Source organism: Salmo salar, chromosome 04, assembly GCF_965601325.2.
Source record: "Salmo salar chromosome 04, fSalSal1, whole genome shotgun sequence".
Lineage (NCBI taxonomy): Eukaryota > Metazoa > Chordata > Actinopteri > Salmoniformes > Salmonidae > Salmo > Salmo salar.
This window is the reverse complement of record NC_138294.1, coordinates 67,556,321-67,580,001: the sequence shown is the minus strand read 5'-3', so window position 1 is coordinate 67,580,001 and position 23,681 is coordinate 67,556,321. Positions and strand designations below refer to the sequence as shown.

The following is a 23,681-nucleotide window of genomic DNA, read 5'->3' as shown; positions in this document are numbered from 1 at the left end:
GTGTCATTTCTTGCACACTCTTTAAACATAGTTATGTAGGGCACCCTTTAGAGGTGGTCGACTAGACTCTCTGTCCAGCCTGCTGATCAGGACGGATGTGGTGTGGAGTTCAGTTAGAAACAGGAAGCTCGTTCTACTCTCCCCCTTAACAGCTCTGTCACAGCAGCCTGTCTGTAAGTGGAGCTGTCAGTGTGATGGAGGTGGCCTGAAGAGGCTTTACTGAAGGTGAGAACAACACAATACATGTACTTCTATTGTCTCATGTTTAAGAGTGTAGGAGCAGCTTGGTTGGGGAAAGATAGACTATTTGAAGGGGTTCCATTTCAGAGAGATGCATCATGTCATGTTGTTGTCATCCTCACACCAGGGTGAATACTTGATTTTATTTGGTATGATGAAGTAAAGCTGAGTGTGTAAAAAAAAGAAAATTAACATTGTAAAAATACTTTGATGGTAACGTTTTGTGCAATTAAGACAATGTAACTATTTCTGTTTAACTGTATAGTCATAGCCTATATGTGTCAAATACTGTATCTTCTCTTTGGAATACAAATTATAGATCAGTCATTAATACTTTATTAGTTTTTATTAGTAATGTAGATCATAGTAACTATTATGGTCACGGTAGTTAAACATACTAAATGCATTCCTAAGTTTGATCAATACCAAATGTACATGATATGCCTCTTCCCTATCTCTATAAATGTGGCTTTTATACCTTTTATCACAAAATCTGCTATAATTTCCCCTAACTGAACCAATGTCTTTCATCAAAACTGAAAGCATTCTTATCTTCTGATGCAGATACTGTATCACTGAACCAACAGGGGTGTATTGAATACAATAACATCATCATTCTTCCTTCAAAACACAATGGCATGAGGCTATTGCTCTGTGATGACCACACACATCTTGTTGTTATCTGTTGACCTAGATTGTTTAAAGGAACACATTAGCAATTTAGTGTGGGGTTTTCTACAGTTTTGTCTTTCATTTCACTTAGTTTGGTTGCCTATAGAAATGCGATGGAAGCAATCATTAAACCCTTCGTCAGTGTCTGATTAACTTGAGATCTTTTTAAAACAACATTAGGTGAGCAGGACATTTGTGCCGTTACAGCTGAATAAGGAACAAGTTTGGCCAACCCCTGTGGAAGAGAGAAAGCAGTAATACATTCTAATAGTGATACCAAACAAATATTCTAAGTTCTTTTTAGTAAAGTGAAAAACAGCAGTAAGCAACTGTTCTTGGTGAATTACTTATACAGACGAAAACTATGGAGGAAATAAATTAGATTATTCCAAAGAAAAATGCATTGTTGTGCTACTTTTCCCCTTTAGGTATGATAGCGATCTTCAGCCTACAAGGATCTGTCCTCACCATTGTGTCTGTGGCATCGCTCAGTGTTTTCTCCGCTTTCTGCCTGTGGTGCAGGAGGAAAACCAGTGAGTAGCACTGTATTAAATATTATGAAATGTATTACATATGTATTACATGTTACACTAATCAACCTGTACAATGTCATGAAATCAATATGTCATGTAGCACTAAAGCTAAGTCAATGTACCTAACTTACTTAATTTGCCACTTTGTACCAAATCAGTCAGTGTTGTGTAAAAAATCATTAGGAACGCCTTCCTTATATTAAAACTTCTTATGGACAGGTGGGACGGTAGCGTCCCACCTGGCCAACATCCAGTGAAATTGCAGAGCGCGAAATTCAAAAATACCAAATTCAAATATTTAACAATCTTGAAAATATATGTGTTATACATCGAAAGCAAACCATGTGATTATCTGAGGACAGCGCCCTGCATACAAACACATGAAAATCATATTTCAACCAGGCAGGTGCGCCACAAAAGTCAGAAATAGCTATATAATTCATGCCTTACCTTTGAAGATCTCCTTCTGTTGGCACTCCAAAATGTCCCAGAAGCATCACAAATGGTCCTTTTGTTCGGTAATGTCCTTCTTTATGTCCAAAAAATTTCAATTTATTTGGCCCGTTTGATTCAGAAATACACCGGTTTCAACATGCCTACAAACATGCCTACAAAGTATCTAATAAGTTACCTGTAAACTTGGTCCAAACATTTCAAACAACGTTCCTAATCCAACCTCAGGTACCCTAAAACGTAAATAATCAATACAATTTAAGACGGAATAAACTGTTTCCAATACCAGATAAAAACAACGTGAAGCGCGCTCCAGTTCATGCGCATCAAAACAGTAGAGTCCACCTGGAGTGACACTTACAATGAATAGCACTACTTCTTAATTTCTCAAAAGAAAAACATCGAACAATTTCTAAAGACTGTTGACATCTAGTGGAAGCCATAGGAACTGCAACCAGGCTCCTAATAATAAGGGTATCCCATAGAAAACAAATCCTATGACCTCAATTTTTTTTCTTCCCTGGATGGTTTGTCCTCGGGGTTTCGCCTGCCATATCAGTTCTGTTATACTCACAGGCATTATTTTAACAGTTTTATCCAAATCTACCAATTATATGCATATCCTAGCTTCTGGGCCTGAGTAACAGGCAGTTTCCTTTGGGCACGCTTTTCATCCGGAGGTGAAAATACTGCCCCCTACCCAAGAGAAGTTAAGTTGCACCACATTTAGCCCTCAGAACAGCCTCAATTCGTCGGGGCATGGAAAGCGTTCCACAGGGATGCTGGCCCATGTAGACTCCAATGCTGGCTGAATGTCCTTTGGGTGGTGGACTGCTCTTGATACACACAGGAAACTGTTGAGCGTGAAAAACCCAGCAACGTTGCAGTTCTTGACACACTCAAACCGGTGTGCCTGGGACCTACTACCATACCCTGTTTCAAGGCACTTCAATATTTTGTCTTGCCCATTCACTCTCTGAATGGCACACATTAACAATCCATGTCTCAATTGTCTCAAGGTGTAAAAATAAAAATCCTTCTTTGACTTGTCTCCTCCCATTCACATACACTGATTTGAAATGGATTTAACAGGTGACATCAATAAGAGATCATAGCTTTCACCTGGTCATGTCATGGAAAGAGCAGGTGTTCATAATGTTTTGTACACTCAGTGTAAGTGCCATTAAATACAGTTGTCACCCATTTCTGTTGAAATAATACATGAAGAGAATCAAATTTATGACCCTCAAATATTGTAAGTATAACATAAACATAGATATGAAATAATTGATGCACTGTAAGACCGATTGTGATCTTATGGATATGGTGAATATTACATAGATGAATGGGAAAATTAGTGTATGTATTTTCTAATGTGAAATTCATAAAATAGGATTTTTTTATCATTCATAAAAGAGCTGTTTCTATTCTAACATTACAGTTTAATTACATGTTGTAAAACAATTTAACCTCATTATTGGCTAATATATTACAATATGATTTTAGCTTACATAACTCTGCCCACTCCACAGCAAACACAATGGTAGCAGATTTGCAGTAATGCGATCTCAAACAGGTAAACTGACATTGTGATTCATCATACCATTTGGGGCGGTTTCACAAGCAGGACTAGTCTTATTCTACTTAAATTAATCCAGATTAATAATGGATTTCACCTATTGTGATATCTCTTCTCACATTGAATGATTGAATTAATCTAATTAATATGCTATGGCTATCTTGTGCTAATCAACAGTAAATTATATCTTCTCACCACTGAATCATTGTCAATTGAATTTTTTGAGGGGGGTTTCTAGTCACATGACCCAACCAGATTATAAGAGACCTGCCTCCAACACCAGTGTAACAACCTGGTCTCTGAGGATTTCGTATTGTTCTGTATCTATATCTGAGACACTCCATTTAGTATGATATGATATGTTTTGTATGGTCTGGATTAATTTGTGGATGTCCAACACCGATTCGTATGATATGTTATAAATTATCATTTGTATTATATGTTATGATTTTACAAAATGTGCAATATCTTATGAATTTGTAAAGCGTATGATACAGTATGTTACGAATTCTAGCTAGGTGGCTAACGTTAGCTAGCTGACTAACCTTAGCTAGGCTAGGGGTTCAGGTTAGGGGTTAGGGTTAATGTTAGGGTTAAGTTTAGGAGTTAGGTTAAAGGGTTAAGGTTAGGGTTAGGGTTAGCTAAAAGGGTTAAGGTTAGGGTGAGGGTTAGCTAAAAGGGTTAAGGTTAGGGTGAGGGTTAGCTAAAAGGGTTAAGGTTAGGGTTAGCTAAAAGAGTTAATGTTAGGGTGAGGGTTAGCTAAAAGGGTTAAGGTTAGGGTGAGGGTTAGCTAAAAGGGTTAGGGTTAGGGTTAGCTAAAAGGGTTAAGGTTAGGGTTAGGGTTAGCTAAAAGGGTTAAGGTTAGGGGGGAGGGTTAGCTAAAAGGGTTAAGGTTAGCGGAAGGGTTAGCTAAAATGCTAAGTAGTTGCAAAGTATCTAAAAAGTATTAAGTAGTTGAAAAGTTGCTAATTAGCTAAAATTCTGTCCCTAATGAGATTCTAACTCGCGAACTTTAAGTGTGAAATGTGAAATGTCAGAATAATAGTAGAGAGAATGATTTATTTCAGCTTTTATTTCTTTCATCACATTCCCAGTGGGTCAGAAGTTGACATACACTCGATTAGTATTTGGTAGCATTGCCTTTAAATTGTTTAACTTGGGTCAAACATTTTGGGTAGCCTTCCACAAGCTTCCCACAATAAGTTGGGTGAATTTTGTCCCATTCCTCCTGACAGAGCTGGTGTAACTGAGTCAGTTTTGTAGGCCTCCATGCTCGCACACGCTTTTTCAGTTCTGCCCACAAATTTTCTACAGGATTGAGGTCAGGGCTTTGTAATGGCCACTCCAATACCTTGACTTTGTTGTCCTTAAGCCATTTTGCCACAACTTTGGAAGTATGCTTGACGTCATTGTCCATTTAGAAGACCCATTTGCGACCAAGCTTTAACTTCCTGACTGATGTCTTGAGATGTCGCTTCAATATATCCACATAATTTTCCTTCCTCATGTACCATCTATTTTGTGAAGTGCACCAGTCCCTCCTGCAGCAAAGCACCCCCACAACATGATGCTGCCACCCCCGTGCTTCACAGTTGGGATGGTGTTCTTTGGCTTGCAAGCCTCCCCCTTTTTCTTCTAAACATAATGATGGTCATTATGGCTAAACATGTTGATATAGGACTCGTTTTACTGTGGATATAGATAATTTTGTACGTGTTTCCTCCAGCATCTTCACAAGGTCCTTTGCTGTTGTTCTGGGATTGATTTGCACTTTTTGCACCAAAGTACGTTAATCTCTAGGAGACAGAACGCGTCTCCTTCCTGAGCCGTATGATGGCTGCATGGTCCCATGGTGTTAATGCTTGCGTACTATTGTTTGTACAGATTAACGTGGTACATTCAGGCGTTTGGAAATTGCTCCCAAGGATTAACCAGACTTGTGGACATCTACGATTTTTTTCTGAGGTCTTGGCTGAATTATTTTGATTTTCCCATGATGTCAAGCAAAGAGGCATTTAGTTTGAAGGTAGGCCTTGAAATACATTGTAACATTTGTCGTAGTGGAGAGAAGACCAATACGCAGTGGGAATGTGGATGCTCATCTTTTAATTACTTTAGAATAAAGCATACACGGGAAAACAATAAACATGAACGACTAGAACAGTGTGGCAGGCCAAACAAAGCAGTGCTCACAAACAACTACCCACAACCCCAAAGAAAAACACACACCTGTTTATAGGACTCCCAATCAGAGGCAACTAGAAACACCTGCCTCCAATTGAGAGTCCAGCAACCCAACTTACACATAACACAAAACCTCTGCCACGTCCTGACCAAAACGAATACAATTACTCCCTCTGCTGGTCAGGACGTAACATACATCCACAGGTACGCCTCCAATTGACTCGAATTATGTCAATTAGCCTATCAGAAGCTTCTAAAGCCATGACATCATTTTCTGACATTTTCCAAGCTGTTTAAAGGCACAGTCAATTTAGTGTATGTAAACTTCTGACCCATTGGAAATGTGATACAGTGAATTATAAGTGAAATAATCTGTCTGTAAACAATTGCTGGAAAAATGACTTGTGTCATGCACAAAGTAGATGTCCTAACAGACTTGCCAAAACTATAGTTTGTTAACAAGACATTTTTGGAGTGGCTGAAAAACAAGTTTTAATGACTCCAACCTAAGTGTATGTAAACCTCCGACTTCAACTGTATCATACTAAATTGAGTGTCCCGGATATACATTTACTATGTTACGTCTAGTCTATGACACCAGGCTGCGACCACAGACCAACGTTTACTATGTTATGTCTAGTCTATTACACTAGGCCTTGACCACAGACTTACTTCTGACCACATATTAGCTATGGTCGGTTTTACCTTTGGTAGCCCCTCAGCACTATCATTGTCACCAGATACGCTAGTAACAGACAACAGATACTCTACACTCACAAAAAACACTTTAAATGTATTTAATTTGATACTGAACAAACACCACAGAGCATGTTTTATTTATTTGTTAATGTAGAGTAAAGACCTTTCCATTGACTTCCATGGTGTCAGTGTCTAAAGAGTCTGTAGACAAAACTGAAACAACTGGACCCAGAATATGAACAATCATTCAAGATTATTACCATTACAGATGTTTCAACATGGTATGTGTGCAATACAGTGCATTCAGAATATATTCAGACCCCTTCACTTTTTCCACATTTTGTTACATTACAGCCTTTTTCTAAAATGGATTAAATATTTTTTCCCCCCAATCTACACACAATACCCCATAATGACAAAGCAAAAACAGGTTTTTAAAAATGCTTGCTAAAATTGAACTCAGGTGCATCCTGTATCCATTGATCATCCTTGAGATGTTTCTACAACTTGAATGGAGTCCACCTGTGGTAAATTAAATTGACTGGACATGATTTGGAAAGGCACACACCTGTCTATATAAGGTCCCACAGTTGACAGTGCATGTCAGAGCAAAAACCAAGTCATGAGGTCAAAGGAATTGTCCGTAGAGCTCCGAGACAGGATTGTGGTGAGGCACAGATATGGGGAAGGGTACCAAAACATTTCTGCAGCATTGAAGGTCCCCAAGAACACAATGGCCTCCATCATTCTTAAATGAAAGAAGTTTGGAACCATCAAGACTCTTCCTAGAGCTGGCCGCCGAGGGAGCAATCGAGGGAGAAGGGCCTTGGTCAGGGAGGTGACCAAGAACCTCGATGGTCACTCTGACAGAGCTCCAGAGTTCCTCTGTGAAGATGGGAGAACCTTCCAGAAGGACAACCATCTCTGCAGCACTCCACCAATCAGGCCTTTATGGTAGAGTGGCCAGACGGAAGCCACTCCTCAGTAAAAGGCACATGACAGCCCGCTTGGAGTTTGCCAAAAGGCACCTAAAAACTCTCAGACCATGAGAAACGACATTCTCTGGTCTGATGAAACCAAGATTGAACTCTTTGGCCTGAATGCCAAGCGTCACATCTGGACGAAACCTGGCACCATTCCTACAGTGAAGCATGGTGGTGGCAGCATCATGCTGTGAGGATATTTTTCAGTGGCAGGGACTGGGAGATTAGTCAGGATCAAGGCAAAGATGAACCTAGCAAAGTACAGAGAGCTCCTTGATGAAAACCTGCTCCATAGCGCTCAGGACCTCAGACTGAGGCAAAGGTTCACTTTCTAACAGACAACGACCCTAAGTACACAGCCAAGATAACTCAGGAGTGGCTTCGGGACAAGTCTCTGTATGTCCTTGAGTGGCCCAGCCAGAGCCCGGACTTGAACCCCATCGAACATCTATGGAGAGACCTGGAAATAGCTGTGCAGCGATGCTCCCCATCCAACCTGACAGAGCTTGAGAGGATCTGCAGAAAAGAATGGGAGAAACTCCCCAAATGCAGGTGTGCCAAGCTTGTAGCGTCATACCCAAGAAGACTCGAGGCTGTAATCGCTGCCACCAGGTGCTTCAACAAAGTACTGAGTAAAAGGTCTGAATACTTATGTAAATGTGATATTTCAGTTTATAAAAACAGTTTTTGCTTCATTATTATGGGGAATTGAGTGTATATTGATGAGGAAAAAATATAATTTAATCAATTTTAGAATAAGGCTGTAATGTAACAAAATGTATAAAAAGTTGCCTCCCGAATTCACTGTATGTATCTTGTAATTTGTACATCTGTGAATGAGGAGCAACCCAAGTATCAAAATGTTGCAACAGGTAAACACGATCTGTTAGTAGTTGTATTAGGTATATATGAATGTCAAACATTTAAAATGTTTTAAACACTAGCTAGGTTTCCTCCAATTGGCGACAGATTTTAATGCAACTTTTCTAAAATCCACATAAAAACAATATGCCTGAATTTTCCCACCAGAGATGTTTCCATTAAATTGACTTGTTGCTGATAAAAGGTTGTGCGTGATGATGTAGTGCACATAAAAATAGCTTTTGCGGTTAAATTCCCATGTACCGAATAAAAAATACAAGTTAAATGGGTTTCCATCGCATTGTCAACTATACTGATGGTTTTCTCACGACAAATGTGGCGTTATATAGCAATTGTGCCCCCTCTGGTATTGGCTCATACTCTGGTGCACACTCTAGCCAACAGCTCGCAGATACAGCCTACTACATTATGAGATTATTATGGACAAACAAATCTAGATTATTTGTCAAACCGCAGCCAAGCATCGATTATCATGTCACCAGAATATTAATTAGAAATGAGCATTAATTAGAAAGGAGCATTAAGCTCATCACCTTTCACTTCCACCACCCTGTGAAGTTCATCTGTAGCCTAATAAACTGTATGCGGCGCAACAAATAATCCCCCCTTCAAAAAACATCAACAACATGTATTGATGCAATAGCGCAGTGCAGCTGCCTTCACTTCACTAGTAAGCAGGTGTGTACTGAGGGACCTCACTTTTTTCAATTTGAGAAAACAAAGAACATTTATCCTGATAAATTCTAAATACATGATATTTAATCACCGCACAGATTCCATGAAAAACAATAGAATTACAAACCAAATAAATATCTAGGCTACAGCAACCCAGAGGTAGGTACACATGGTGGTTTCTTCCCTGATGTCTCTGGCGAATGATCAAGAACTGTGAGCTACAGGTATGCACTGCAGAGGCCCGTTGGAGGCTTGCCAACTTCACAATGTTGAAAGAAATGTAATCACCGTGAATGCTTTGACGTTCATAAAACTCCACCGACCTTCTGTTGTGCAGTGGAACCCAGAACGATATGGACCACTTGGATACAGCGACACTGTTCTGCCGAGGACACACAAACAAGTGGTCACGACAAAGCCCTAGAGCCTGACCCTCTCTGGAAGTTGCTGTAGCCCCGCTTGGGATATTTAGCCTATATTGGCTATTTTTTATGATGCAATTGCCCGTTCTCTCTTGGTAGGCTATGTAAGGGTGGGAAATTGGAAATGTGAATTGGGCCAAGTTGAAGGTAATAACGCATTTAGGTTATTGTTTATTGAGATGCATGAATACACCACACCAAAAGCTTGATTTTATGGCTGTTTTAAAACGAATTTCCTGCAATTCTATGTGGTAATGATTTATGTTCACTACTTGGTCAATTGATTTGATGATTAAATCTATGAAAATGAATTATATGAATTGATAATTCACCCCTCTGTTTTATTTGATCAGTAATAGGTTATATTGTAACCATGTGCTCAAGCTTATTATTACAAATAGAAGATTATCACTTCTCACAATGGCGCTTGTTAGTTCAGTTATATCAATGTCTTGCAAAATCACATAACGACATAACGATTCATTAGTATTTTACAGAACACAACCAGGCCTATAAAGTTACTGTTACAACAAAACATATTTAAGGATGGTTAGCTGTGCTGAATAGCCCCCCCCCCCCAAAAAAAACATATATATATTGTATCATGCGCCATAATCTGCAAGATACATGCTTTGATTTAAACAAAATTCAAAAAAGGCTAATAGTTTGTTAACCTAATCTGCTCTAATTGGCTCACAAAACAGTAATTCAATTCGAATTGCATAGGCTATTTCCATTAACTGACTGAGATCAATCAAATTATTGGCATGCAGATGCGGTTTCACCAGTAAAACCTGAATACTTGTAATTCATGATTGACAGTGATGATGGCCTATAGGTATGCTTAACTTGGTGTTTGAGGGTATTAAAAATATAACATTGTCTTGAGGCAATATGTGTGGGCATAGGCAGACGTTGCAATTGGAGGATGCGTTTGATGCATATTTTATAACCGGGATCTCCAACCCTGTTCCTGGAGAGCTACCATTCTATAGGTTTTCATTCCAACCCTGTTCCTGGAGATCTACCATTCTATAGGTTTTCATTCCAACCCTGTTCCTGGAGGGCTACCATTCTATAGGTTTTCACTGGAGAGCTACCATTCTATAGGTTTTCATTCCAACCCTGTTCCTGGAGAGCTACCATTCTATAGGTTTTCATTCCAACCCTAATCTAGCGCACCTGATTCTAATAATTAGCTAGTTTATAAAATGAATGGGGTTAGTTACAACTCTAAACTGCGCGCGGTCGAGCACTTTCTCCAGGACTGCGGTGCGACACCAATGCCTTGCCGCTCAGAGATGCAAGAGATTGAACTTCACTGAGTTCTCCCATTACTTTGCACTATATAGATCAACGTTTTTTCTGAGATCAAATCAACATTATATCAGCCCCTTTTCAATGCAACAAACCAAAATAAATCTAACTTTGCAAGACGGAGTCTGTGATTTTGTTGTATGCAGAGCCAGAGCACAGAGCACAATGGAGTAAAATTATATTGGCGGGGGTCGTCCTTGAGCGGTCTTTCAATCACCGGCGAGTGAATGCGCTTTTCAGATCAGAACGCAGAACAGCGCATGTGCACATTTGTTGATATTCTTTGCAAGTTAGCGAGTTATGATCCCAGTTATAGATAATTATAGGTCAGCAATGGGGAGTTACTGCTTTCTACAAGAGCACAAAACGTGTAGGGTACATTTCAAGCTGTCTTTGAAAAGCCCGTTAGGTAAAAAGCTTATGTCTTAATTAAAGGGGCAGTGTTGTGTTTTGAGACAGGCTTGAATGTGCAAATAAGCCAATAGGCAGAGGGGTAGCCAACATTATCTAATTCTCTGTATGGTAATAATTAATTGTATTTTGTAAAGTGGTTTCTTGCATCATACAACACAATACAATGCAATTTACAGTCACCTATTTGGCCATGGTGTTACAGACCAAGTAAAACATCATTAATGTCAAGCCCTTCATAATGTAAAAACATGTTTAAAAGTCTAATGTAATGTAGGCCTGCATTGAACACCACCTATAGGCTACTGTAGGCTATATCATACAAATAAAAAGCTATTTCCATGTGAAAATGTTATGGGAATTGCTCCATTGGTTTTGTTGAAAGGCCTACATTATGATCAAATTGCCACAATAGCCTATTGGCTACTGTCTAAAACTGTAAGTGTACAGCCTCAGTGTTCACTGTAAACACATGCCGAAGTTGCACAAAATTCTCACAATGTTCAAGTTTCCGCTCACAAGACCTAAAATTTGCTCAGTCCCCCCCCAAAAAAGTTGAAGTAACATTGGTTACAACCGGGGTAGTGCTCCAGGAACAGGGTTGGAGAGCCCTGTATTGATAGGCTTTTTAATTGGTACAAACTATGATTGAGGAAATTATCATGTAATTTACGATTAATGCAATAAACAGATATACAGTACCAGTCAAAAGTTTGGACACACCTACTCATTCCAGGGTTTTTCTTTATTTTTACTATTTTCTACATTGTAGAATAATAGTGAAGACATCAGAACTATGAAACAACACATATGGAATCATGTAGTAACCAAAAAAGTGTTTAACAAATCAAAATATATTTTAGATTTCAGATTCTTCAAAGTAGCAACCCTTTGCCTTGATGACAGCTTTGCATACTCTTGGCATTCTCTCAACCAGCGTCACCTGTAAAGCTTTTCCAACAGTCTTGAATGAGTTCCCATATACTCTGAGCACTCGTTGGCTGCTTTTACTTCACTCTGAGGTAGTCACCTTGGTTATTTGGTTACTACATGATTCCATATGTGTTAGTTCATAGTTTTGATGTTTTATTTTTATTTTATTTTACCTTTATTTAACTAGGCAAGTCAGTTAAGAACAAATTCTTATTTACAATGTTCAGGGGCAGAACGACCGATTTCTACCTTGTCAGCTCGGTTACAAGTCCAATGCTCTAACCACTAGGCTACCTGCCGCCCCAAATACATTCTACAATGTAGAAAATAGTAAAAAATAAAGAAAAACCCTTGAATAAGTAGGTGTGTCCAAACATTTGACTGGCACTGTATATTGCGGTACTATATTTTTTGGGGGGGGCCGCGCAACAGAAGGCTCTATCAGTCTGCTAATTAGGACTTGTAAAGGCCCAGTGCACTACTTCTGTGAGAGAGAAAAATGTTTTTGCCCACGCTAAAAACTGCTATATCGGTCCGCTAATACAGAGCTAGTAAATCCCAGTGAACTATTTTTGTGAAAAATAATATATTAATAAAATATGTATTTTTATTAATATATATTTTTTATTCAGATTTTTCAGGGGCGATGCAGAACCCTTAGAACCCCTACTTCCGCAGCTATGGACAGTGCCATTTGCTCAATTTACAATTGATCATACCATTTTTAAAGATCTGCGTGCCAGTTATGATTTTCATAAAAGCATTGTAGGCTACTCAACTGTGCCCAGAAAATGTCTAACTGCCCACAAACTGAATTGCCTAATTCTAGCTAGCTACTAGACAGAGACGTTGCCACATCCCACAGAGCTCCACTATGCGTACCTGTACCGAGGCTGTGTCCATTCAGCGGTTCTGAATCACAGGCTCGGCTTTCATTTGGAGATTCCTTGGTCGAGTTTGTTTGTCTTTATGCATCCTTTTCGATTGTAGGCCTAAGTAATTCCTTTAATGTATGCCTTTTATTTAAATGCATGTGTAGGATTTATCTGGCATAGTTTGCATTCTCAGTCAGTTGTTTTATATTAAAACATTTTTAGCCCTTATTTAACTAGGCAAGCCAGTTAAGAACAAATTCTTATTTACAATGACAGCCTACACCGGCCAAACCCAAACCAGGACGATGCTGATGCTCCGGTTACTTTCACATTAATGTCGGTATATGAAGTTGGCCTCGATAGCGTGTATTATGCATCTATTTCCTGTTGCATAGTATGCAGTGTTCCACAAGAAGGCTAAATCGGTCAATGTAGCCTATATATTATGAAGTTGAGTAGTACATTGTACAGGCCATTCCACAGACCTTTAAACCTAATATAAACATATCATGTCTGGGGGACATCTTTGTTTGTTATTTCATTTCAGAGTTTTAAAATTGTGTAGAAGTACAGTAAATTAGTTTCAACTGATGGGTGTATTTACACACCCCATGTTGCCATGCACACCTTTTTATTAATCCCCAAAACAATTCTGTGAAAAACAATACACGTGCCTATTGTTTTTACAGTGATCCAATCCCAGTGTTAGTGTACCAGAATGTTGATGAGAGTACAAATGCAGAGACCAGACATTCTGAAACTGGTAAGTATGATTTATCCAATGACATGAATACAATTTGTATGCCTATGGTTTTATCAGATGGAACCAGATGGAATGGGGTGAAAAAACACTCAAAAGGAACAAATAAATAACCCCCTACCTCTCGCCCACTCCCTGGGCCTTTTTATGAATCCAAAACATAATGAAAAGAAAGATGGGCGGCCCACCATTTATGCATTTTGATCAGTAGAGCCCGTTTATTGTAAGGCTAATGGAAAGAACATGTAACCTAAAGGAGGGGAGGCAAGTGGGTGGGTCAGGTGATATCCTCTCAGATAATGTAGTCTGCTGCAGTTAAAAGTAATGTCAAGCTTCAGTAAAAACCACATCATCAAAAGGTACAGGCAACAATACATCTACATACACTAACACAATCTAACACATCCTCTCAAGACAAGCATGGTAACTTCTTCGTATGTGCTCTGATGCGCTCAGACGCAGGCAGTATAGGAGCATCATGGCAAAAATTGACAGACTGGCCAATAGCTTCTACCAGCAGACCATCAGGCTGCTGAATAGCCCCTGTTCTCTTCCTGCCCCCAGACTTCCTGGCCCATGTTGACTCCAATGGTTCCCACAGTTGTGTCAAGTTGGCTGGATGTCCTTTGGGTGGTGGACTATTCTTAATACACCCGGAAACTGCTGAGTGTGAAAACCCAAGCAGTGTTGCAGTTCTCGACAAACTGCTGCATCTGGCACCTAGTACCATACCACGTTCAAAGGCACTTAAATATTTTGTCTTCCCCATTAACCCTCTGAATGGCACACAAGTCCACAATTGTCTCAAGGCTTAAAAATCTTTCTTTAACCTGTCTCCTTCTGTCCGTCTACACTGATTGAAATGCATTTAACAAGTGATATCAATATATTTTCCTCTTAGGCCCCTTACGGGCCAGGGCCCAGGGGCTTTAGCCCTGAATGTTACTGTCCCTGCTACAACAAAGAGAAACTTGATTACATGTAATTTTGTCCAATAAAACATTTTATTGAAATACTGTAGAATCACATTAATTCCTATTGAGGACTGCTCTTTCTGAGTAGTACCAATATGGCGACTAGTGGCTTCAAAGCCTCTCATTGGCCAATACATATCATCAGCAATCCAGGGTTTATATACATCATTGGTAATAACCTAATCATATAATAAGGGCATCTGTTTGGAAACATTTCTCTTTATAACTGGACGTTTTCTCCACAGACTTCTTCATAAACTACAGCGACAAGTGTTTTTCTGCCACAGTCATTAGCATTATTTTCCATGAAGAACATAGTTTTTACTTCAAACTGTATTGCATTGCATAGTTTTTTTTAATCCCTGGTCCCAGAGGGCCACACTACAGCACCTGCAATGTGAGGACCCCTAGGACCAGTAGTGAAGAGCACTGAAATATTTCTACAGTTACGACAAAGCAAATTCTAAAGTCCATTTAAAAATGTGCATCAGGGCCATGTTCTATGTGCATCAAGGCACTGTCCTTAATGCACCTGGTGAAATGTGTCATTTCTTGCACACTCTTTAAACATAGTTATGTAGGGCACCCTTTAGAGGTGGTCGACTAGACTCTCTGTCCAGCCTGCTGATCAGGACGGATGTGGTGTGGAGTTCAGTTAGAAACAGGAAGCTCGTTCTACTCTCCCCCTTAACAGCTCTGTCACAGCAGCCTGTCTGTAAGTGGAGCTGTCAGTGTGATGGAGGTGGCCTGAAGAGGCTTTACTAAAGGTGAGAACAACACAATACATGTACTTCTATTGTCTCATGTTTAAGAGTGTAGGAGCAGTTTGGTTGGGGAAAGATAGACTATTTGAAGGGGTTCAATTTTCGACACATTATGTTGTGTTATTTTCATCATCACACTAAGGTGAAGATTGATTTAATTATATTCATAGCTTTCAATAATGTACCACTTTGTACCACTTCAGAAGTCTGTTTTGAAATGTCAAAAAGATCAACCAGCAATCATGGATGATGTTCAGATGTGTGATGTGTGAAAAAGAGTATGATAAAGTTGAGTACAATTAAAACAATGTAACTATTTCTGTTTAACTGTATACATAAGCCTAAATGTTTTAAAGCTGAAAGTGTTCTTATCTTCTGATGCAGATACTGTATCACTGAACTAACAGGGGTGTATTGAATATAATACCATTATCATTTTTTCTTGAAAACTGTCAAGACTTGACACAATGGCATTTGGCACAATGGCATTTGGCACAATGGCATTAGTGCTATGATGACCACACACATTATGTGGTTATCTATAGCATTAGGTTCTTTACAGGAACACAGCAATTTATACCAAGTGGGGGGTTTTCTACAGTCTTTTTAAGACAACATTAGGTGAGCAGGACATTTGTGCCGTTACAGCTGAATAAGGAACAAGTTTGGCCAACCCCTGTGGAAGAGAGAAAGCAGTAATACATTCTAATAGTGATACCAAACAAATATTCTAAGTTCTTTTTAGTAAAGTGAAAAACAGCAGTAAGCACCTGTTCTTGGTGAATTACTTATACAGACGAAAACTATGGAGGAAATAAATTAGATTATTCCAAAGAAAAATGCATTGTTGTGCTACTTTTCCCCTTTAGGTATGATAGCCATCTTCAGCCTACAAGGATCTGTCCTCACCATTGTGTCTGTGGCATCGCTCAGTGTTTTCTCCGCTTTCTGCCTGTGGTGCAGGAGGAAAACCAGTGAGTAGCACTGTATTAAATATTATGAAATGTATTACATATGTATTACATGTTACACTAATCAACCTGTACAATGTCATGAAATCAATACGTCATGTAGCACTAAAGCTAAATCAATATACTTAATTCCTTCATTTGCCACTTTGATTTGTGAAATAATTGGACAGAATCAGTCAGTGTAGTGTATGTGCCATTAAATACAATTGTCCCGCTTTTCCTCATCTGTAGAAATAATACATGAAGAGAATCAAATTTATGACCCTCAAATATTGTAAGTATAACATAAACATAGATATGAAATAATTGATGCACTGTAAGACCGATTGTGATCTTATGGATATGGTGAATATTACATAGATGAATGGGAAAATTAGTGTATGTATTTTCTAATGTGAAATTCATAAAATAGGAATTTTTTATCATTCATAAAAGAGCTGTTTCTATTCTAACGTTACAGTTTAATTACATGTTGTAAAACAATTTAACCTCATTATTGGCTAATATATTACAATATGATTTTAGCTTACATAACTCTGCCCACTCCACAGCCAAGGCGAAGGTAACAGATTTGCAGTAATGCGATCTCAAACAGGTAAACTGACATTTTGATTCCTCATACCCTTTGAGGCAGTTTCACCTGCAGGACTAGCCTTATTCTACTTAAAATAAGCCAGAATAAAAAAAAAATGCATTCACAATTGTCCTCAATTATTGTGATATCTCATCTCATATTGAATGATTGAATGAATCTAATTCATATATTTGGCAAGTGTGCTGATCAACAGTAAATGATATGTTCTCACTACTGAATCGTTCTCTATTGAATCTCTTGGTCTTTTCTAGTCACACGATCCAACCAGATTATAAGAGAGCTGCCGCCAACACCAGTGTAAGTAATGTTACTCATACATGAAGGTTTTATGCCCACCCTGCTTTTGTCTGGTTTCAACATGACAATTGAAATGTTCCTTAAAACTGGATGGGTGGCAAAATATATACTTGTACAAATATGAATACAAGCAAACAATAGCTTCAAATAAATTTGAGAAAATCTAAAAGAAGATTGGAGTTCAGTTTTTCACCTTCCAGCTCACCCCTTTTGGTTCTTACATGTAATGACCATAGATTTACTTCTGACCACATATTAGCTATGGTCTGTTTTCCCTTCGGTGGCCTCTCAGCACTTTATCATTGTCACCAGATATGCTAGTAACAGACAACAGATACTCTACACTCACAATAAATACTTTAAATGTATTTTATTTTACAGGGAACCAATACCACAAGGTACGTTGTATGTATTTGTTAATGTACAATACAGACCTTTCCATTGACTTCTATGGTGTCAGTGTCTAAAGAGTCTGTAGACAAAGCTTGTTGACAAAACTGAAACAACTGGACCCAGAATATGAACAGTCATTCAAGATTATTACCATTACAGATGTTTCAATATGGTATGTGTGTAATACTATCTTGTAATATGTACAGCTGTGAATGAGGAGCAACCCAAGTATCAAAACGTTGCAAATGATCAACACTATCTGTTATTAGTTGTATTAGGTATATATGAATGCAAACATTTCCATTTAGGAAACACTAGCTAGGTTTCCTTCCAATTGGAGACAGATTTTCATGCAAATATTCAAAATTCTACATACAAACATATGCTGTGCGTAAAAGGCTGTGCGTGATGACATAGTGCACATAAAAATACCTTTTCCTGTTAAATTCCTATGTACCAAATAAAAAATACAAGTTATATGGGCTTCCATGACATTTTCAACTCGACTGATGGTTTTCTCACAAAAAATATGTGATGTTGGCACATGCACTCTAGCCAGCAGCTCGCAGATACAGTGCGGGTATAGCCAACATGACTATGGACAAAAGAGACAGATTATTTTTCTTAGTCAACAGTAGTCAAGCATAGATAATCATGTCACCAGAATAAGACCCTCGATATTTATCACTTTGCATTTTAAACACCCTGTGAAGTTCATAATATATTTAATCTGTAGCCTAGTAAACTGCATGCTTTCCCGATGAGTCGTAGTGGGAGTCATCGCGTGACTTCAAGTTTACTTCTATATGATTGTTTTTATATCAATATTTCCTCATAAAAGCGTTTCCACCGACATTTCTTGCATAGATCATTTTATGACACAAAAATATCCCACCTTTGTAAAGTTTATTGATTCTTCAAAGTTGCCACCCTTTCTTTGCCTTGACAGCTTTGCACACTCTTGGCATTTTCTCAATCAGCTTCATGAGGAATGCTTTTCCAACAGTCTTGAAGGAGTTCCCACATATGCTGAGCACTTGGTGACTGCTTTTCCTTCACACTGCGGTCCAACTCATCCCAAACCATCTCAATTGGGTTGAGGTTGAGTGATTGTGGAGGCCAGGTCATCTGATGCAGCACTCCATCACTCTTCTTCTTGGTCAAATAGCCCTTACACAGCCTGGAGGTGTGTGTTTTGAGTCATTGTCCTGTTGAAAAACAAATGATAGTCCCACTAAGCGCAAACCAGATAGGATGGTGTATCGCTGCAGAATGCTGTGGTAGCCATGCTGATTAAGTGTGCCTTGAATTCTAAATAAATCACAGTGTCACCAGCAAAACAACCCCACACCATCATACCTCCTCCTCCGTGCTTCACGGTGGGAACCACACATGCAGAGACCATCCGTTCACCTACTCTGCGTCTCAGAAAGACACGTGGTTGGAACCAAAAATCTCAAATTTGGACTCATCAGACTAAAGGACAGATTTCCACTGGTCTAATGTCCATTACTCGTGTTTCTTAATCTAAGCAAGTCTCTTCTCTTATTGGTGTCCTTTAGTAGTGTTTTCTTTGCAGCAATTTGACCATGAAGGCCTGATTCACGCAGTCTCCTATGAACAGTTGATGTTGAGATGTGTCTGTTACTTGAACTCTGTGAAGCATTTATTTGGGCTGCAATCTGAGGTGCAGTTACAGAGGTAACTCTGGGTGTTCCTTTCCTGTGGCAGTCCTCATGAGAGCCAGTTTCATCATAGCGCTTGATGGCTTTTGCGACTACACTTGAAGAAATGTTCAAAGTTCTTGACATTTTCTGGATTGAGTGACCTTCATGTCTTAAAGTAACAATGGACTGTCGTTTCTCCCCCACCTTGTCACAACACAACTGATTGGCTCAAACGCATTAAGGAAAGAAATTCCACAAATGAACTTTTAACAAGGCACACCTGTTTATTGAAATGCATTCTACCTCATGAAGCTGGTTCAGAGAATGCCAAGAGTGTGCAAAACTGTCATGAAGGCAAAGGGTGGTGACTTTGTAGAATCACAAATCTAAAATATATTTAACCCTTTTTTGGTTACTACATGATTCCATATGTGTTATTTCAGTTTTGATGTCTTCACTATTATTCTACAATGTAGAAAATAGTAAAAATTATGAAAAACCCTTGCATGAGTAGGTGTCCAAACTTTTGACTGGTACTGTATATATATACAAAAGTGTGTGGATACCCGATAAAATTAGTAGATTCATCTATTTCAGCCACACCCGTTGCTGACAGGTGTATTAAATCGAGCACACAGCCATGCAATCTTAAAATTGGCAGTAGAATGGCCTTACTGAAGAGCTCAGCTCGCCGACATTGGACTCTGGAGCAGTGGAAACGCGTTCTCTGGAGTGATGAATCACGCTTCACCATCTTGCAGTCCAACTGACAAGTCAGGGTTTGGCGGATGCCAGGAGAATATTTCCTGACCCAAGGCATAGTGCCAACTGTAAAGTTTGGTGGAGGAGGAATAATGGTCTGGGGCTGTGTTTCATGGTTCGGGCTAGGCCCCTTAGTTCCAATGAAGGGACATCTTAACACTACAGCATACAATGACATTCTATATGATTCTGTGCTTCCAACTCTGTGGCAACAGTTTGGGGAAGACCCTTTACTGTTTCAGCATGACAATGCCCTCATGCACAAAGCGAAGTCCATACAGAAATGGTTTGTCGAGATCGGTGTGGAAGAACTTGACTGGCCTGCACAGAGCCCTGACCTCAACTCCATCGAACACCTTTGGGATCAATTAGAACGCAGACTGTGAGCCAGGCCTAATTGCCCAACATCAGCACCTGACCTCACTAATGCTCTTGTGTCTGAATGGATGCAAGTCCCTGCAGCAATGTTCCAACATCTAATGGAAAGCCTTCCCAGAAGAGTGGAGGCTGTTATAGCATCAAAGGGGGACCAACTCCATAATTATTATTTTTTAAACGGTAGTAAAGCTTTGATCATCATGTCACCAGAATCTGACCCTCGATATTTATTGGAAAGGAGCATCAAGATCACCTTGCGCTTTCACCACCCTGTGAAGTTACATTAATTACTTCATCTGTAGCCAAATAATCTGTATGGTTTCCTGAGTTTCAGTGGGAGGACCACACACCATATCGTCGCATGACTCCAAGTTTACCTCGATATGATGGTTGTTATATCAATATTTGCGCATAAAAGCGTTTCCACCACCATTTCTCGCATAATGCATTTTACCAACACAAAATCTCAATGATCTGTTGGTATTCATAAAATTGTACTGAAACTTCCTGTTTCCATCACAGCTGTCGTGATTGTTTTGTATATACATTATGACTTTACATCGCATAAAAACTGTGGATGGAAACGTGGTTAGTGTTGAAACACTATCAATAGGCTAATTCACTACAGCTTCCGCCGCACCAAATTACGCAGCACTAACTGACTTTTCAATTGTTATTTTAGCTCCGATGGGAAACTTTGAACCAACATATGTGTAAGTATCTATCTGCTAATGTTTTGATTTCCATGTAAAACGTTATATATAGTCTACTTACAATTAATCTGTATTTTTTCCCCCTGTGAATAATAATACATGTGCCCATTGTTTTAACAGAGATCCAATGCCAGTGTTAGTGTACCAGAATGTTGATGAGAGTACAAATGCAGAGACCAGACATTCTGAAATTGGTAAGTATGATTTATCCAATGACATGAATACAATTTGTATGCCTATGGTTTTATCAGATGGAAACAGATGGAATGAGGGGGAAAAACACTCAAAAGGAACAAATAAATAACCCCCTACCTCTCGCCCACTCCCTGGGCCTTTTTATGAATCCAAAACATAATGAAAAGAAAGATGGGCGGCCCACCATTTATGCATTTTGATCAGTAGAGCCGTTTATTGTAAGGCTAATGGAAAGAACATGTAACCTAAAGGAGGGGAGGCAAGTGGGTGGGTCAGGTGATATCCTCTCAGATAATGTAGTCTGCTGCAGTTAAAAGTAATGTCAAGCTTCAGTAAAAACCACATCATCAAAAGGTACAGGCAACAATACATGGCGGTCTACCTACACTGGACTAACAGATCCTCGATAACTTCTTTGTATGTGCTCTGATGTGCTCAGAGCACAGTGTAGGAGCATCCTGGCAAAAACTGACAGACTGGCCAATAGCCCCCACCCCCCCAAAGGACATTTATCCTTGTTGCTCACCCATCACTCTATGGACAAGTATCCTTGTTTACATACTTTGCCACTTAACTGCAGCAAACTAGTTGAAAATATGTATATATACACTGCGCATACAAAACATTAAGGACACTTGCTTTATCCATGACAGACTGACCAGGTGAATCCAGGTGAAAGCTATGATCCCTTATTGATGTCACCTGTTAAATCCACTTCAATCAGTGTAGATGAAGAGGAGGGGATGGGTTAAAGAAGGATTTTTAAGCCTTGACACAATTGAGACATGGACATGCAAGGCGCACCGGTTTGTGCCAAGAACTGCAACACTGCTGGGTTTTTCACACTCAATATTTTCTTGTGTATCAAAAAAATGGTCCACCACCCAAAGGACATCCAGCACAATTGACACAACTGTGGCAAGCATTGGAGTCAGCATGGGCCAGCATCCCTGTGGAACGCTTTCGACATCTTGTAGAGTCCATGCCATGATAAATTTAGGTTGTTCTGAGGGCAAAAGGGGGTGCAACTCAATAGTAAGAAAATGTTCTTAATGTTTTGTACACTCTGTATATTATATATATATATATATGCCGTCTTGTGATCTTTTTCTATTCTATTTTACTTTTGTTTCACTCACTTTTCTTTTTTGTTTTCTGCCCAATTTCGTGATATCCAATTAGTAGTTGCCACTCACTTCTCTTTGACCTGCATTGTCGGAGCTCAGAGCATAAGAATTTCACTGTACCCTGCAATTACATCTGCAACCCTGTGCATGTGCCTCACACACTTATTTGATTGTCACTTGCCTTATTTGGATGTCAGAAAGTATAATTTGAGAGAAATGTAATTTGATTAAAACATTTCTTCTTTCTTTCTAGATGATGATCAATGTTCATATGAGAACGTTTTTCCATCTAGTGATACAATCAGCCGTGACTCTGGTATGCACTTTAACAAGAATACATCTAGGCCTATCCTTCCTTTGAAATAAGTCATATTTATGAAGATTGTTTTTGGAAAAGTTTAGTTTTGAACTTGGGAGTCGATTTCTTACATGCGATATTTAACTAAGATTATTCTCCCCACACCTCACACCTAACAGATGGATCAGATTACGAGAACTCTGAATTCCTGGAGAAAATCAAAATGGGGTCAGGGGATGGTAAGTCACCATAGTGCTTTATAACAAAGAACACTTTTGCTATGAACGTAGGATGAATGCACTAACTGTAAGTTACTTTGGGTAAGATCATCTGCTAAATCTGCATTTCCAAACTCCGGTCCTCCAGTACCCCCAAAAGTACATATTTGTTGTCGCCCCAGACAAGCACACCTGATTCTACTTGCTAAATCAAGTGTTTTTGGCTGGGGCTACAACAGAAATGTGGGCTGTTGAAGATACTCATTGACTGGAGTTGGGAAACACTGTGCTAAATGCTTTCTCAAATGTAAATAACTAGGAATTTACTTTTACTCTTCACAGATGAACCAGTTTATGTGAACAAAACTGCATGATATGGAAACTACATGCTCAACGAGTAGATGACTATGGGAATGGATTTTTCTTATGATCTTTGTTGAGATGCTTGGACAAATGCTAAGTGATACAAATGTCAATGTGCTATACCAGAGCAATGCCATAAGGGTAAACGCCCAAACAGTGTTACTACTTCATAATGAATTCCCTTGAGTCTAAAAATGTAGGGGAAGCATGTACAGTACTTTGATTGTTGGAGTGTTACATAGTAATTGTCACCATCTAGTGGTACAAGATGAATAAAAGAGCTCAGAAACAGTTGTAAAATGTAGATAACATATGTCAGTCTGTAATAATAAATCCTTAATTCAAAAC

The 23,681-nt window shown here is 39.1% G+C and overlaps 1 protein-coding gene across 3 annotated transcripts; it reads left to right on the top strand.

Moving 5' to 3' along the window:
* Positions 1-126: 126 nt before the first annotated feature.
* On the top strand, positions 127-23,680 carry LOC106603630 (uncharacterized). Of its 3 annotated transcripts, XM_014197518.3 has the most exons (14): positions 127-225; positions 1,341-1,445; positions 13,548-13,621; positions 15,287-15,359; positions 16,226-16,330; positions 16,559-16,601; positions 16,879-16,922; positions 17,174-17,219; positions 17,601-17,617; positions 21,102-21,132; positions 21,253-21,326; positions 22,708-22,770; positions 22,932-22,991; positions 23,313-23,680. In XM_014197518.3, exons 5-14 carry the CDS (start codon positions 16,228-16,230, stop codon positions 23,342-23,344), a joined length of 513 nt encoding a protein of 170 aa, XP_014052993.1. In that variant the 5' UTR covers positions 127-225; positions 1,341-1,445; positions 13,548-13,621; positions 15,287-15,359; positions 16,226-16,227; the 3' UTR covers positions 23,345-23,680. The 3 variants fall into 3 exon arrangements, with proteins under 3 accessions (XP_014052993.1, XP_045573174.1, XP_045573176.1); XM_045717218.2 differs by lacking the exons at positions 127-225; positions 1,341-1,445; positions 13,548-13,621 and having other exon boundaries at positions 15,166-15,359; XM_045717220.2 differs by lacking the exons at positions 127-225; positions 1,341-1,445; positions 13,548-13,621 and having other exon boundaries at positions 15,302-15,359; positions 16,853-16,922; positions 23,313-23,676.
* Position 23,681: the final 1 nt, after the last annotated feature.